Source organism: Drosophila obscura, unplaced genomic scaffold, assembly GCF_018151105.1.
Source record: "Drosophila obscura isolate BZ-5 IFL unplaced genomic scaffold, ASM1815110v1 contig_31, whole genome shotgun sequence".
Taxonomy (NCBI): Eukaryota; Metazoa; Arthropoda; class Insecta; order Diptera; family Drosophilidae; genus Drosophila; species Drosophila obscura.
Genome location: NW_024542819.1, coordinates 732481 through 748703, shown reverse-complemented (window position 1 = coordinate 748703; position 16223 = coordinate 732481). Strand labels below are relative to the sequence as shown.

Here is a 16223-nt window from a genome sequence, read left to right as displayed (position 1 = left end):
TAGCCATACACGACTCCGGCAAAGAGACCTCCCCACCCAGCAATAATACTTAGCTAGGGACGTACTCTAAGTAATTAAGTGTAATTAATTAAATAAATATATTAGGCTAAGATTTTTATACTTGTCGTAAGTCTCTAATAGGGAAGATTCGATAAACAAAAAAACCGGAATAATAAAAAAAATATATATATATAAAAGACAAAACACAAAACGGACATAAGGATAAATTAAAACTTTTTATTTCATAATCATTTCATTTTATCCTGTCATGGCCATGGCTTAGATGGCTGCCCTGTGGTACTCCAAAAGTAACCTTAAAAGGTGAAGAGAAGGAGTTTTTGAAGAGGAATCTTTGAGACATAGAACGAAGGTAGCTAGAAATCCATCTAAAAAAACGAGAAGGAACGTGTGAGTTGTTTCTGGGGACACAACTCTATTTATACCCGTACTCAGTCAGTATATACATTTTTGAGCTTATGATTTTTTCGAATTTTAGAAAAAAAAAAAACATTTTACATTTTACATTTTTTTGCTACATCTGCTATCTACATCTACATATACAATGTCTATTCTACATCTAACATGTAGATTGTACATGTTCCATTCATATTCTACATCTCCTCCGCTAGGGGTTGCAAGCGCACTGAACGCGGCAGAGTGTGCGAGCGAGAAGGAAAATGAGTTGCGTTGTCGTGGGCGGGAGGGGGAGGGGAAGCAACTAAAAATTAATTTCTTCATTCTGGTTCTATAATTATGATCCGATCTGATTCAGATTCGGCAGTCTGGTAGATATGGGCATTCTCTACGATACTGCTTTTTTAGTTTTATCGTATCTTAAAAAATGTGCCTGCCACAGATTTTCGTTTTTTGTAGGGGCGGAAGGTGGCGGGGCGAAATTTTGAAATACACTTGTAGCAGTGGGATATCACATGAGTCTGGAAACCAAATTTGGTTGCTCTAGCTCTTATAGTCTCTGAGATCTAGGCGCTCAACAAGACAGACAGACGGTCAGACGGACAGACGGACAGACAGACATGGCTCTATCGACTCGGCTATTGATGCTGATCAAGAATATATATACTTTATGGGGTCGGAAACGTTTCCTTCTCTGCGTTACACACATCCACTTTTACCACAAATCTAATATACCCCTTAACTCTTTTTTGAGTACGGGTATAATTAGGAGGAAACCCTAAAAGGTCAAGTTTTTGTTCTAGAAGGGAGGGAATGGCTTACAGAATCAAATGCTTTACTGAAATCAGTGTAAATAACATCTGTCTGCAAGTAAGGGTAAGGGTAAAGATAGGGTATAGGCGAATAGTTTAAGCAGGGGTCCACACAGAGCTTCGGCAAAGTACCTGAGTACACAGCCAGGAACTCCGGCTTAACTAGTCGAAAATCATAAAGCAGTCAGCTTTCATTTAACAGGGGCTGAAAATGCCGTTAGACCTTGGAAAACTGTATGGATACGGCTGACCAGAGTAGATTTCATGAGTATAGGTTGTTTGGAAAACTTTGCCAAAAAGATCGGCAATTGCCTAATCATTATTGGCCGACGAATTAAGAAATATGAGCGAGAATGGATGTGCGGACGTTCCACGCTTATTATTTACGAAGCTGTACAACTTTTTAGGGTCCTGTGAAAATCGTATCCTGCATTGGGATAGGTAATAGGATAGGTAAATTATAAAGTCATGATTTTAAGTTTTTTAGACTGGATAACTCTTTGGTAAACCAAGGAGGCTTCCCGGAAGGCCTAATATCGACCGACACTTCAAATGTAGGATGGTAGGAGTCTTCAGGTATAGTGGGAAGGGCTCGGATTAGCAACGCTATGGTCGGATCCGAGACAAAGCACAGATCAAGCAATCTACCCAAGGAATTTTTCATATGGTTGACTTGAGACAGGGATAGGTCTAGCAAGCCGTCGATAAAGTCATGTCGTAACATGGCCACAAGATTGTTAGACTCGTTCAACGAAGACCAAACTGTACCTGGCAAATTGAAATCACCAAGAACTATCATATGGTCTTTATCTGATAGCGAGGAAGAAACAGTTTTTAAAGCGGACAGGTGATGCTGGTATATTAAGACATCCGAGGAAGGTGGAATATACGAGCAAGTAATGAAAATGGAAAAGCCTGGGGGAATCAGTTTTATGCACAGGAATTCCAGGTCTTGTTGAACCTGGACCATGAAATGTTCCGACGTGAAGTTTGAGTCCACTGCAATGAGGACCCCACCTCCACGTCGAGACAAACGGTCATTTCTAAAAATTGTGTACCGACCTGCCAAAACTTCGGAACTAAGGATGTCCCGGCTTTAACAAGGTTAGTTTTTTGGATGGGTAGAAGTAGAGCACTTGTCTGACTACTAGGAAGAGTTATGGTGGGCCTATTCTTTTTCTTAGCCTTAAACTCTTTAACCACCAAATGCTCCAGCCAAAACAGGCACAACAGGCCTAGTACCTGTGATGGCAATATCCGGTGGTCCTGGACGTCTATTATCTGGTGGTAGCGAAACTGATGGGATAGTTAAGGACTCAACGGACACGGACATTACAGACATTTCTAACTGCATACTTTCCGAAGTGACGCATTACGGGAGCCGAATGCCGAATCTGCATCACCAGCAGCGATCGGTGCCTTTGGAGTAGCAAACGTAATCAACTGCTGCACTGAAGGAGTGGTCGGAGTAAGTTTTCCAGATGCGGGCAGATGTGAGGCAGTCGGCGCCTCGGAGACTCAGCCAGCAGCTGTAAACTGCTGAACTGAGTGTCCATGGCCACGAGCCGATCATATTGCTGTTTAAAGCACACGATCAGCTCTTTGAAGCCACTCCGCGTCTGCCTCACGAACGAACGCATGTCGTTTTCCACAGCATTCCTCCCAACTATAATGCAGGGCGTTCTTTTGGGATATGGCATCTCCTACACGGCCCGATATCTGCAGGTTTTTAGGCACAGACGACAGCAAAATCCATAATGATGTCTTTTAATTTTTTTAAAATAAATAGCAATCAGACTAATGTGCAGAGTAAATGCTTAGAGCGCTGCTTAAAGCGAAACTGGAAAAAATTCAGATGAGAGAGGAGAGCTTATAAGTGAGAGCGATTACTGCACAAAAAGATACGAGAGCGAGAGGGAAAGAACAGTTATTGAGATTAAGGTGATAAAGAGAGAGTGATAGGAGGCAATAGCTACGAAAAGCAACAGTACAAGCACAGGACTAACCTACGCACAAAATTAATTAAATAAGTTGTGTTTTGATACAATTAATAGGCATGCACCCGCGGTTATGATTGATTTTAAGGTAAATCAGTTAAAGAGTTAATTTGAAGATAAGACACCGGCTGTTTAAGTAAAATAAAAGGAAAGTGCGAAGCGCAACACAAAAACACGTCTGGTCACTATGAAAGAGAACGAACGTTTTTATGTTAAGAAGATATTTAAATTTAAACTGAAACAAATGTGTATAAAATTAAGCAAGAAACTAAATCCTAAAAATCCTAAACTAAAATTATCTATAGGAAATATTTAATTTAATCCAATTCAGTTTAATAACACTACTAGACAAAATTGAACTTTTTATTTAGGCTGTGAACCAAAATTACTTTTTCTGATAGATTTAGGGATTTAAAGATTTTTGTAGTACTTTATTATTTTTTTTATGGTGTAATTTTTTTATAAAGAATTTTTCAAATCTGGTAGTTTTTTCATGGTTTTTTTCAGAGGTTGTGCTTCTATTTTTCACATAACTTAAGTATCTTAAATCTGGTTGCATAGAATGCATGCATATTAGATGTCAATAACAAGGATGAGCGTGGGAACAAGGGGCGCACTTCTTTTCTAAGCGTTAGTCTTAGTTTAATATAGTTGTTTAGGGCAGCAGCGCGGTTAGCTCGCGCGCTCTCCCATGCCCTTCGCTCTCGCGCGGCGTGGACGCGATCCACTCGGCGTTCCATCACGGGCGCTAGCCGTAGGCCGAGCTGGAGAGAACAGTCTCTCGACACCTACGCGCCTTTACACAGCCGTCACATCAACCCTCAGCTTTTTACCAGCAAATACACGCCAATTATATTTGACGCCCCCGACTATTATTTATTGGGAATCCGGGCTGTGGGAACCACCAACATCCACCCTCCTACAAAACATTGGTCCTTCGAGCCGGATCTTCGCCTTCCCTATAAGGAGGAGTCCAATCAGCAAGCATCGGTGGATAACATTCCGAAGATAAGTACGATTTCGTTTTCCCAAATCGATTCCTAGTGCGATTAGTTTTATTCCCCGCCAAGTCCGAGTTCCGCGATATATGTATACAGTGATATCCTTCTCTTTCGACAACGCCATATTATCGGCGATTCCGGCCGTTCTCCGTTCCGTCGCCTCCAACTAAAATTGCTACGGTAGTTCTTCCATTCCGTTTTGTCTGGGCATGAGTTGTGAAAAATTAAATATATTCAACAAAATCCAACTGCACCCCAACTCACTAAAACATATGTGCATTCCAATTCGCAAGAGCGGCTCCGCATCTCCAAAATTAAATACAAATATATATACACATCCATAAATACATACACATCCATAAATACATACACATCCATACATACATCCAAGTGCTAACAGAATAAAAACCCACCCAACAATTATTAAGTGTTTTTATTCCGACAGCTATATGCACATATTTCCATAGTTGGCTGCAATAGATCAGTCTATATCTATATCGATGGATCCATATTACCAACTATATACATATGTACATAAAATAACATAACGCACATACATTTAACAATACAAATCTGCGATTCCAAGCAGTTTACGCGTTCCAGCAATAACTTTGGTCGCCACAATACATGATATTATCTCCAATTCCGTAACAAATTATCCTCAACCCAGGCACAGCGCATTTCCGCAGCGATTTCGCATTTTTTCGAGCCAATTGTCGAATTGTATGTCCGAGGGAAATTAGAGGTGACAAAATTTAAGAAAAACTATCGGTATCACGAACACCAAATTTAGGACAAGAAATAAATTCAAGCTGCCGAATTATCCAAAAATACATAGTCCTACGTTGGTTCCGCTTCCACTAACAGATGACAGTATAAGGAATTATAGTTTTTATTTCATATTCGTTCCGATAGTCTCCGCCACACCAGTAGCAGTAAATTTCTTGGCTCCGATCCTCGTGCTCGTGTATCCCATCGGCCCTACCACCTCCACGGCATAAAAAGGGGAGCAAGAAATCGACCAATTCCGTCCTCAATCCATCCGCACTAGATAAGGAAGATTAGTTGCCCACTGCAAAGGTCCGTCAAAAGGGTAAACGGAGGAAAGCCGCACTAACAATATATTTTTTTTCAAATATTGCCACAGCCAGTGTGACCGTTCCTCTCCTCGGCGTGTATCAATTTGATCCACTCATTGTTTGGGAACCTCGATCCAGAGCGGCCACAAATAATTCGAGTTGGTATTAAAAAATTTTGTCCTTTCCATTCCTCCAGCAGTGGGTTCTTTTTGTGTGTTGAAGGGATTTAGTGCCTTCTCGTGTGGTTCCCAGCCCAGCCTTAGTTTTTTTTTCTCTTCTTTCGCCAATCCGCGGATTCCGCATCCGACTTCGCATCCAACCTCTGCGTGTGTGAGTAGTATGCCAACGGGTGACAAGGACAGCAAAGGGCTTTTGGCTGCGACTTCTCCACGTCGGCTACGCACCTCTTCCGTCTCAGGAACTACCCCCACTCAAAAGATCAAGTTGCCAGTCTCTCCCAGAGCAGCCAGTAGCAGCCCTGCTGTAAGGACCAAGTCGGTTCTCTTCCCGTCTCCCGTCACTCCCAAGGTGCCAGCTCGGATCCAAGACGATCCAACCAGCTCTTTCGGTAATAGTCCCGTGAGCTCGAGACCTTCCATCACAATGGCTCAACCCGCCACCACTACTGCACGAGCAAAATTAGCCGCCGCCATTGGCCGGCTGTCTCATTTGGAAGCGCGCATCACTTCCGCTCCATCCGCATCTCTTTCCGAGGTTCGCCGAGGACAAATTCTGAGTATGTGGGCGGATGTCGAGGCGGAGTATAAAGCTTGCTCCGCAGTGATGGTTGACGAGGACCCAAGGGTCCAAGAAAACATCCGAGAGAAGTACGGCGAGTGCTATGGGGTATTTGAGCAGTGCCTCGCTGACCTCAATGCTCAGCTGGCCCAAGCAGCAGTCCATCCGTCTGCACCGCAAACCTACCAGGGCGGCTGCCGACTGCCTCCCTGCGACATCGAGGTCTTTGCAGGAGATTACGTCCGTTGGCCTACTTTTCGAGATTTATTTACTGCAATTTACATAAATAATTCTAGGCTGTCTCCGGTAGAGAAGTTGTACCACCTCAGCGCGAAGACAAGTGGCGATCCGAAGGCCATAGTCGAGAAGTCCCCGCTCACAAACGATGGTTTCGAGACGGCATGGTCGGCCCTCCGAAACCGTTATGAAAATAATCGGCTCCTGGTGACCAACCAGATAAATATTTTGCTCTTTTTGCCTCGCGTCGAGTCCGAGACCAGTCGAGCTTTAAAAGAGCTTCAAAGCACGATGCAAGGGGTCCTCACCGCCCTTGCTCACTCCAAGGTCTGCACCGACAACTGCACAACTGCACGTTACTATTTGTGCCTCCAAGTTGCCGAAGTTGACCCGGTCTTTTTGGGAAGCGTCCGTCACAGACAAGAAGGAGGTTGGAATCCAACGCCTTCCTCACTCAGCGCTATTCCTCACAAAGGCAATCCGACCCCACCATCGTCCAAAGGTTCCTTGAATCCGCAGCCCTCCGGAAGCAACTCCAATCCGTTCCGGTCTCATGGTAGGTAGTCCCGTGCCAAGGAACTTTCACTCCTTCCAGACACAAGTGAGCCCGAAAAGAAGAACATGTGATCTCTGTTCCAAAGAGAATCACCCGATTCCACTATGTCCGCACTTCTTACAAATGACCGTGGACGCACGAGCCAGCTGCATTAAAAAAAGGCAACTGTGCTTGAACTGTTTCGCTAGAGGTCATCAGCTCCGGGAATGCCAAAGCGCCCACAGTTGCTTCACTTGTGGAGCCCGCCACCACACGCTCCTGCATCGTGGTACTCCAGCTCCCAGCGAGCTGACTTCCACAACAACGCTTCTTCCGTCGCTCCGCCCAACGTTCAGAACTATTTTGCTTCGGGAACAAGAGCGGTGCTTCTCGGTGCGGCAATAATCAACATCTGCCACCGGTCGACAAATTTCCGTGCCCGCGCTCTGATCGACTCGGGCTCCGAAGCGACGTTCATTACGGAACGTCTCTTTAATATCATCCAGTTGCCATTCCGCCTCATTCAGGCCCAGGTTTCAGGCCTAAATCAGACTGTAGCAGCTCAATCCAAGAAGCTCTGTGATTTGTCCATTCGCTCCCTGATTACGCCCAGCGAACAGTTAAACGCCACGGCCTACGTCCTGCCAGACATAGCCGGCAATCTCCATTCATATCCGATCCCGCAGAGCGCGTTGCGAGACTTGCCGAACCTGCCTTTAGCAGACCCTACATTTTATGAGAGCTCACAGATAGACGTTTCCATACTGTTAAGCGGCTCACAGACCGACATCTGTGGTTCCCTCCTCGGACAGCAAACCATCTTTGGGTGGGTGCTTACCGGTCCAGTGCCAAGTGCTGTTCCAGACCAGATTGCATCTTTCTCCACCCAAATTTCCCACGTCCGCGATGCTCCATTGGACAAACTTTTCACAAAGTTTTGGGAGGTAGAGGATCTACCTATCAAGGTAGTAGGAGAGTCGGACTCCTATTGCGAAAGCAATTTTCTTCGAACCACGTCAAGAACGTCAAGAGGCAAGTACGTGGTAGCACTAGCGTTTCGTGACACCGATCATTGTGGGGCAGGCCTGGGGCATACAAGGTCCATTGCCCTAGCTCAGCTACTACGAAATGAGAATAGGCTAAAGAGAGACATTCCATATCATGAGCAGTATAACTCTGTGATCCATGAATATTTAGATGACAGAGGTTCCCTCCACTAACGATTCCGCCAATTATTATCTCCAGCACCATGCGGTGGTCAAGCTTGAAAGCACAATCACGATAGTCCGCGTGGTCTTCAACGCGTCCATCCCTTCGGCGAACGGCGCGAGCTTGAATGATCTTCTTCATGCTGGTCCGGTCCTCCAATCCGATTTAACCCTCCAAATCCTGAAGTAGCGCTATTTCCCATACGTCAACGCCGACATTACAAAGATGGATCGCCAGATTTGGGTACATCCGAAGCACATGCCCTTCCAGCGAATATTATTTCTAAACCAGGAGGGGGAGATTCGGGACTACGAACTGAAAACCGTGACCTTTGGAATCAATTGCGCTCCGTTTTTAGCCATCCGGGTACAGCAACAGCTTGCGGACAACATCCAGTCTCGATATCCAAAGGCAAGTCACATTGTGCGGCAGTTTATGTACGTCGACGACGTCCTAGCCGGGGCAGACTCCATCAAGGAGGCTCAGCTGGCTATCCACGTACTGCAGGCCACTCTGCAGCTCTGCAGGTTTTCCACTGCGCAAATGGACGTCCAACCAAAAGGAGATTTTGGCCGGGATTCCGAGTGAGCACCTCCTTCACAACGATTTGCTGGAAATTGAGGCCGAGAGCACGGCAAAGACCCTCGGAGTTCGTTGGAGGGCGACGTCAGACGAGTTCTTCTTTGTTCCTCCCGTGTTCACGCTTGAGTTATCCTATACCAAGCGAGAAGTTCTTTCCCAAATTGCGAAGCTGTTTGACCCCGCGGGGTGGCTAGCCTCATTCATCGTCCGGTCCAAGATTTTTATGCAGGAGATCTGGTTGCAATATTTGGGAAGGGACGAACCTCTTCCAAGTTCGTTGTACCAACGCTGGCTAGACTTTCTGCAAAGTTACGCATCACTACCCGAGATCAAGACTCCAAGATGGGTATGTTACCAGCCATCAGTAAAGATCGAACATCACGGTTTCTGAGATGCCTCCGAAAAGGCGTACGGTGCAGCGATCTACGTGCGCGTCGAGTGTGACCAGCATATCACGGTGCATCTACTGTCGGCGAAAACACGAGTCGCTCCCGTGAAAACCGTTTCGCTTCCTCGACTAGAGCTGTGCGGTGCAGTGCTCCAAGCATGCCGACGGAAAGTCATCAATGCTACTACTGGACCGATTCTATACTGGCCAATCGAGTGACGAAAATAGCTCAGACTACCGAAACCAAGGATTGGGCTCATGTTCGTTCCCGCTGACCCCGCTAACCCCACTGACTTAGCCAGTAGAGGCGTAGCTTTACCAGAACTGGTGGGTAGCCAACTCTGTTGGAATGGACCAGCGAGGTTGCAATCTCCACGTGATCAATGGCCAGCCCAAGCCGCCGAAACTCCAAATTCAAACCCTAGAGCAGCGGGCCGTGAAGGTCCATCTGGTTTCCAGCCCACCCGAAGATTTCCTGGAGCGATTCTCCCATCTTGAGAAGGCTCTTCGAGTGCGGGCATATGTTCTACGTTTTATTCAGTGTTGCCGGAAAGTAAAACCCGCATGTAGGGACCACCTCACTAGTGGGGAAATTAGCGAAGCGGAGCGAACTCTTATCCTAGAGGCTCAGCGCCAGGACTTCCCCCAAGAATCTCACTGCCTGAGTGGTAAACATCCCGTGCCAAGTTCAAGCTCTATTTTGAATCTGAACCCCTTTCTAGACCGACATGGGATCATGAGAGCCTGTGGCCAGATCACAGCTTCACAAGATGTGAAGTATGACGAGCGCCATCCAATCATACTGTCCTATAGGTGCCGCCTGTCTCGCCTGCTCGCTCACTTCACGCACAGGATCACTCTCCATGGCGGCAGTCAACTGATGACGCGCCTCATTCGTTGCAAATATTGGATCCCGAGAATCTGGAACCTGATCAGATTCAGATGCAAGGTCTGCATCATCCACAAGAAGAAGCTACAGACCCAACTGATGGGTGATCTCCCGACAGACCGAACTTCTTTCTCCAGACCGTTTGCCCATACCGGTATTGACTATGCAGGTCCTTTCGACATAAGGAACTATACCGGGAGAGCGTGCCTGATCACCAAGGGTTATGTGTGCGTATTTATATGTTTTTCCACGAAGGCCATTCACTTGGAGGTCACTTCCGACCTGACCACCGAGCAGTTTCTAGCAGCTTTCGCTCGCTTCGTCGCTAGACGAGGTTGTCCGCAGCGTATCCATTCCGACAATGGAAAAACTTTCGTGGGAGCAACAACTGTACTTTCTCGGGACTTTCTAGAGGCGTTCCAGGATTCGGCGACTGAGGCATATAGCCATCAACGGGTTGCATGGCGTTTCATCCCGCCCGGAGCTCCACATATGGGGGGCCTGTGGGAAGCCATCGTAAAGAGTTTTAAAACGCTCTTCTACAAAGCCACGTCCACCCGGAAATATACCTTTGAGCTCTCGACGCTGCTCGCTAAGATTGAAGCATGCCTAAATTCCAGGCCACTCTCACCTATGTCCGAAAGTCCGACGGAGTTGCCCTCACTCCAGGACACTTCCTTATCGCAGGACCGTTAATGGCGACCGCAGAGCCCGAAATAAAGGAGAACCTCCAGTCGATCATTAATCGCTGGCAGCATTTGAAGGCCCTCAACCAGCAGTTCTGCCAGAGGTGGAAGGATGAGTACCTCAAGGAACTCCACAAGCGCAACAAGTGGCAGACGGATATGCCAAATCTTCAGATCGGCGATATGGTTATCGTGAAAGAAGATAACCTGCCTTCTATCGACTGGCGACTCGGAAGAGTACAGTCCGTGTATCCCCATGCACGCCGGTGAGCTGCATTGACGCTTCCTTGGCCGCCGACTTCAAGTTGCCCAGCACGCGCATCGGAGCGGAGAAGGTTGGCACCGCTATCATCCGCGCCAGGACCGGCGATGTCCAAATGGACGTGGTCCTCAAACTGGCGCCCCGCTTACGCGTCCGCACGCCGCTGCGACCCTTGAGCGAAGCGACTCGGGTCAGGTTCAACGACATTAGCCTTGCCAATGAGCAATTCCATCGCCCGGCCACCATCTTTCTAAAATTGGGAGCTGATGTCTATCAGAAGGTGATCCAACCCGGGTTCCTTGCTCGAGGAGACGGCCTTCCAGTGGCCCAAAGCACGGTTTTCGGATGGATTGTGTCCGGGGCCTGTACGCAGCCATAGGAGGTGATGTTGCAGTCCTGCAAGGGGGGGGGGAGGATGTTTAGGGCAGCAGCGCGGTTAACAGCGTTAACAGCGCTCTGTTAGCTCGAGCGCTCTCCCATGCCCTTCGCTCTCGCGCGGCGTGGACGCGATCCACTCGGCGCTCCATCACGGGCGCTAGCCGTAGCCGAGCAGGAGAGAACAGTCTTTCGACATCTACGCGCCTTTACACAACCGTCACATCAACCCTCAGCTTTGTACCAGCAAATACACGCCAATTATATTTGACGCCCCCGACTATTATTTATTGGGAATCCGGGCTGTGGGAACCACCAACATCCACCCTCCTACAAAACAATAGTTATAGTTTCGAGCCCCTGTAATAAATTCATTTCATGAGTGTTTAAACCCCACTTTAGACAAAGACAAGGACAAAGAACGAATGTGGCAAAAAATATTACATCTAAAAAGACGGTTAAATATGGAAATGTAACACCGGCAACACACTTTTTATTACTCTGGTCGATACACGAAATCCGGAGCCTACACGTTTTTCACGTGTGGCTTCAACTATTAATATTCGGGAGGGAGTTGCAGTCACCAAATCGGAAAAATATAAGCCAGCTTCTACAATAATCTCTTTAAAAGTGGAAACTAGCTCAAAAGTTTCAAAAGGACTTGTGGAAAAAACCTAAAGATAAGCTACAAAAGATAAATGGACTCAGCCTTCATCCTGAAAAAATTACTGCGGATTCTTCACACTGAGGCGGTATCTACGGAAGAAAGCCAAATTAAAAGACAGTCGTCAGACCGCCGGCAAGTTGTTCAAACTATGAACAGAAGTTTACACAACACCGCGTCAATCCCAACCTTTGCGGACCATCGACAATAATAATGAACAGGATCTAGCACCAGCCCACAGTGCAATTACCGCAATTCTGGGGTACGGCGGGAAAGAAGTTCATGCACATGAGCAGGTCCCTACAACAGACAACGCCGAAGAAAATACAGTCCACTTGATGGAGGCCTACAAACCCGCAGTTATCTCAAATCTAGCAGATCGCGGGCAGGATGTTCGTAAACATGAACAGGAACCGACACAGGCCACCCCATAAACACAATACGGTCCACTTGAGGAAAGGGACACCTAGATATATGAGCGGTTCGACCATCAAATCATACACGTGGGTTGCGTCGAACCCAAATCTATTAACAAATGTGGTATGCATGCATTAGGTGTCAATAACAAGGATGAGCGTAGGAATTTATTATTATTATTTATTAATCTATTATTTTCTTAGCGTTAGTCTTAGTCTAATTATGTTATAGTTTCCTATAGTATATACGTACGTATATAGTGCATATGTTCCGAAAATAAAACTGTTCGAATTTACAACTCGTCTTAGTAACATCAATACTTATGAACGTAGAATTATTCTTTTAAGATACGATTTAAATAGACATGGAATTATGAATATTTTCTTATTAGTATTGTACACATAGAATCAACTACATCACAATGTAGATTCTACATCTCCTCCCCAGAGAGAGCACACTGTACAGGCAAAGTGTATGATAGAGAGAGAGAGGATAAGTAACAGCTGCATTTTTAAAAGGGGTGAAGGAGTTGGCTACTAAACACTAATTTATTTATTCTGGCATTATTTTTCAGCAACCTGGTAGATGTAATCATTTCCGTTTTCTTGTTAAAATACAATTTTTGATTGTGGAGCATATTTTGAAATACTATTGTAACAGTATGATATCACATGAATCTGGAAACTAGGCGCTCATCAAGACGGACATGGCTATATCGACCCGGCTATTGATGCTGATCAACAATATATATACTTTATTGGTTCGGAAACGTTACCTTCAATGAGTTAGACGCATCCACTTTCGCCAGAAATCGCATACCCCTTAACTCTTCGAGTACGGATATAACAAGCAGAAACGTTTTGAGCCGCATCAAATGCCGCGCCTCTACTTTTATACCTAGTGCACAGTCAGTATACATATATATTAGGCGGGGCCAAAATTTGATCAAACATTTTTTTTTTTTCAAGCAGACACCTCCTTATTCTGTTCTTTGTTAGTAAATAAAATTATTTTTTTTTAGTTACTGTTAAAAAATGAACTATTGGTGAAAATCAAGAAGTTCAGTTGAGGTTGATATATTTAGTTAACTAGTTAATAACTGATTAATGACGATATTAATGGTATCAACATATGTATATGCAATAGAATTCACCGAATTATCCAACTCATTCAGCTAAAAATATTTTTTTAGTTTTCTTGCTTAAATTTTTTTACAAAATTCGGTAGCAACCTCTAAAAAATTTTGTTAAATTAAAATAAAAACTTATTTTTACTATCAAACCCCAGATAACAAAATTAAGGGTTGTCCCGTTTAAATTTCAAAAACAAATTTTTTTGGCTCAACCTTTTATACATACATATTTGAGTTTATGACTTATGTATATAACATATGTTATTTTTATTGGAAATATAAAATACCCAATATTCCGTTCCTGTTTCCGTCATCTTCAGTTTATCGCCTCCCATTTCGTAATCCGCTACGCATACCGAAACCCTACCCGAAACTTTCTCGGAACACTTATCGCTAGCGATAAAAATCGGCCTTCACGCACAACCCAATCCACACGACAACAAACTGCTGCCGAGCAGAAAATCGAACGGCGAGACTGCTAACCCATAGCAAGCGAACAAGCTGTATATATAGTAGCAGCTTGGATTCAAAAACCCGCCCAACATATAAGAAAACAGCCATAATTCGACTCTGAATACCACCGGGCGAGACAAAGATCAATGATCACATTGAAAGTGTTCGAAAACCAACCCATTTTCTGTTTTAGAGATAGAAAGAAAATGCGAAAAATGTGCATTTATTTTCTGAAAATATAGATTTAGCCAAACTTCGCGGCTTTTTCTTCTTCCTCTTGCGCTGCAGAAAGACCAACTATATTATTTAAAAATACAGTCAAACTCATTCAATCATTCGCAACCAACCACCGACTAGAGAAAGCACATATGCATACAATTTCAGAGTGCTGTTTTTTTGTTGTTGTCAACTTTAAAGGTTTAAAGGTCCCTTGTTTAATTAATGTTTCTGTTTTTTACACACCTGTAAAGACCAGTCTCCAGTCTGTTTATTGTAAATGGAAGTAAATCGCTGGTCCGATGTATATGTGCTTTGTGATACAGTTAATAGATGTAAATCCCTATGGCGTATCCATGATACCTGATAATTTAATATACAATAAATATTTTCTACAGATTTAAGTGTTCAGTTAGGACGTACCGTTTTATTGCCCAGATTCTTTATTCGACAGTTTAGGTGTCCCGTTTTTCCAACAAGAGAAGTGACATTTTTGGTTGCGGAAGTATCAAAATAAGGTCCTCTATTTAGCGCCTTATTAATGTTCGCAATATATTCATTACTTATATTTGCAGACTCTAAAATTGTTACTTTTTCATCAAAATATGTATGTTTTGTGGACGTTTCTCGTGAAAGTACTATATAAAAAGATTTCATACAAAAACCATTTAAATATGCACAGTAATTACGAGTTGTATACATATATGAACATACATAGATATTCATGTAAAGGATTAGTAGTCAAACTTACAAATATATACAATCATCCGAAAAGTCCAATAGTAACGCATTTTTAATTATCTATGCTAACATTATAGCATCAACTGGGCTCTATGTTTATTGAAATATGCTCACTTATGTATGTATGTAATTATTTCTTACTCTTACGGTTGGACATGCGCACAATAATATAATAAAATACAGTCAGAAGTCCCTTTTTACATTTCGACCAATTGAAATTGAAAATCTACATAGTATGTACATAGGTTACAGACAGGAAGGTTTCCGCTTTCACTTTATTTTGCGTTCTATTTTATCAGCCAAAAGTAATAATTTTCAATTCAAAGCGCTTTGACATTCGCAAAATATTGTTTTATTTCCTCTTGTACTGTTAATCGCAAAATTTACTACTAATATACCCACGCGTTAGCTCGTACAAAAAGGCCTCTGTTATGTTTAAAAGAGATTTATCGATAAGCAAAATCAGTCTGCGACAGCTGTTCGCACGAATCCACTTTTTGTTGTTACACTGACCAATTTTTCAGATTCAAGCTTGAGGTTGGTTTAAATAAAAATTATTTATAACGAGAAGGAACGTTGACAGTCGCTTCTGTGGACGCGACTCTAATTTTATACCCGCACTCAGTCAGTATAGAAATATGTAAAATTATAAAATATATAGAATACTAGCAGACCCGCGCGCTTCGCTGCATACTAATTTAATGTTTAGGAATTTATTGAAATTAAACAATGAAAATTTTGATGTAATAAAATATTTCATTTATTGCAATGCTTTGTGATTTCTTTGTTTTTCCGTCGGTACAATGAATAATTAATGCAGAAGGTTTGCCTACTCGTGAGCACGCTACATACAGTTGACCATGTGAAAATACCGGATGCTCCAAATTTAAACCACAAATTTGCAACGACTGTCCTTGTGATTTATTATAGTCATGGCAGAAGCAAGATGAATAGGAAATTGTAGTCGTTTGAAATCAAATGGCTGTCAGTCGGAATTATAGGAATTCTCGGAATTAAAACGTGCTCACCACAAAATTTATCAGTCAAAATAGTTGCTTCAAGTAAATTATTCATAACTTTTTTCACAGCAAGTCTTGTACCATTGCAAAGTCGTGGTGGATTAAGATTCCGCAGCATAATTATGGTGGCTCCAACTTTTACTTTTAAATAGTATGGCGGCAATCCAGGTAAGTCCAATGAATTTAGAAATTCGACAATTCGATAATTTACAACATCATCTTGATTGATATTTGTATCAACCGACCTATACGCAACCATTTCTCCTGGGATGGAATTCAAAATAGATGAGTTGAACTAATTGACATCTTTATTTGTTTCGGTCAAAATTGCTCTTTCAACCAGTCATGGTTTCTATTATTTTGTACAATATTTGGAA

At 43.7% G+C, this 16223-nt stretch overlaps 1 protein-coding gene and 1 long non-coding RNA gene across 3 annotated transcripts in view; both read right to left on the bottom strand.

Moving 5' to 3' along the window:
* Nucleotides 1-15250, bottom strand: part of LOC111079594 (hemicentin-1) — a 96435-nt gene extending 81185 nt beyond the window's left edge. Inside the window, exons 1-3 of one of the 2 annotated variants that reach the window (XM_022374829.2) lie at nucleotides 14838-15250; nucleotides 14510-14724; nucleotides 14333-14449 (exon numbers count right to left, since the gene is read on the bottom strand). In XM_022374829.2, coding sequence (XP_022230521.1) covers nucleotides 14333-14449; nucleotides 14510-14724; nucleotides 14838-14877 — 372 coding nt within the window. In that variant the 5' untranslated portion in view covers nucleotides 14878-15250. The remainder of the gene's footprint in view (nucleotides 1-14332; nucleotides 14450-14509; nucleotides 14725-14837) is intronic. The other variant, XM_022374828.2, reaches the window with a different exon arrangement.
* LOC121404668 lies at nucleotides 4644-7802 on the bottom strand. The gene is made up of 2 exons (XR_005968135.1): nucleotides 4782-7802; nucleotides 4644-4716 (listed from the first exon to the last, which is right to left on the bottom strand). It is a non-coding gene; the product is annotated as an uncharacterized LOC121404668 (long non-coding RNA).
* Nucleotides 15251-16223: the final 973 nt, after the last annotated feature.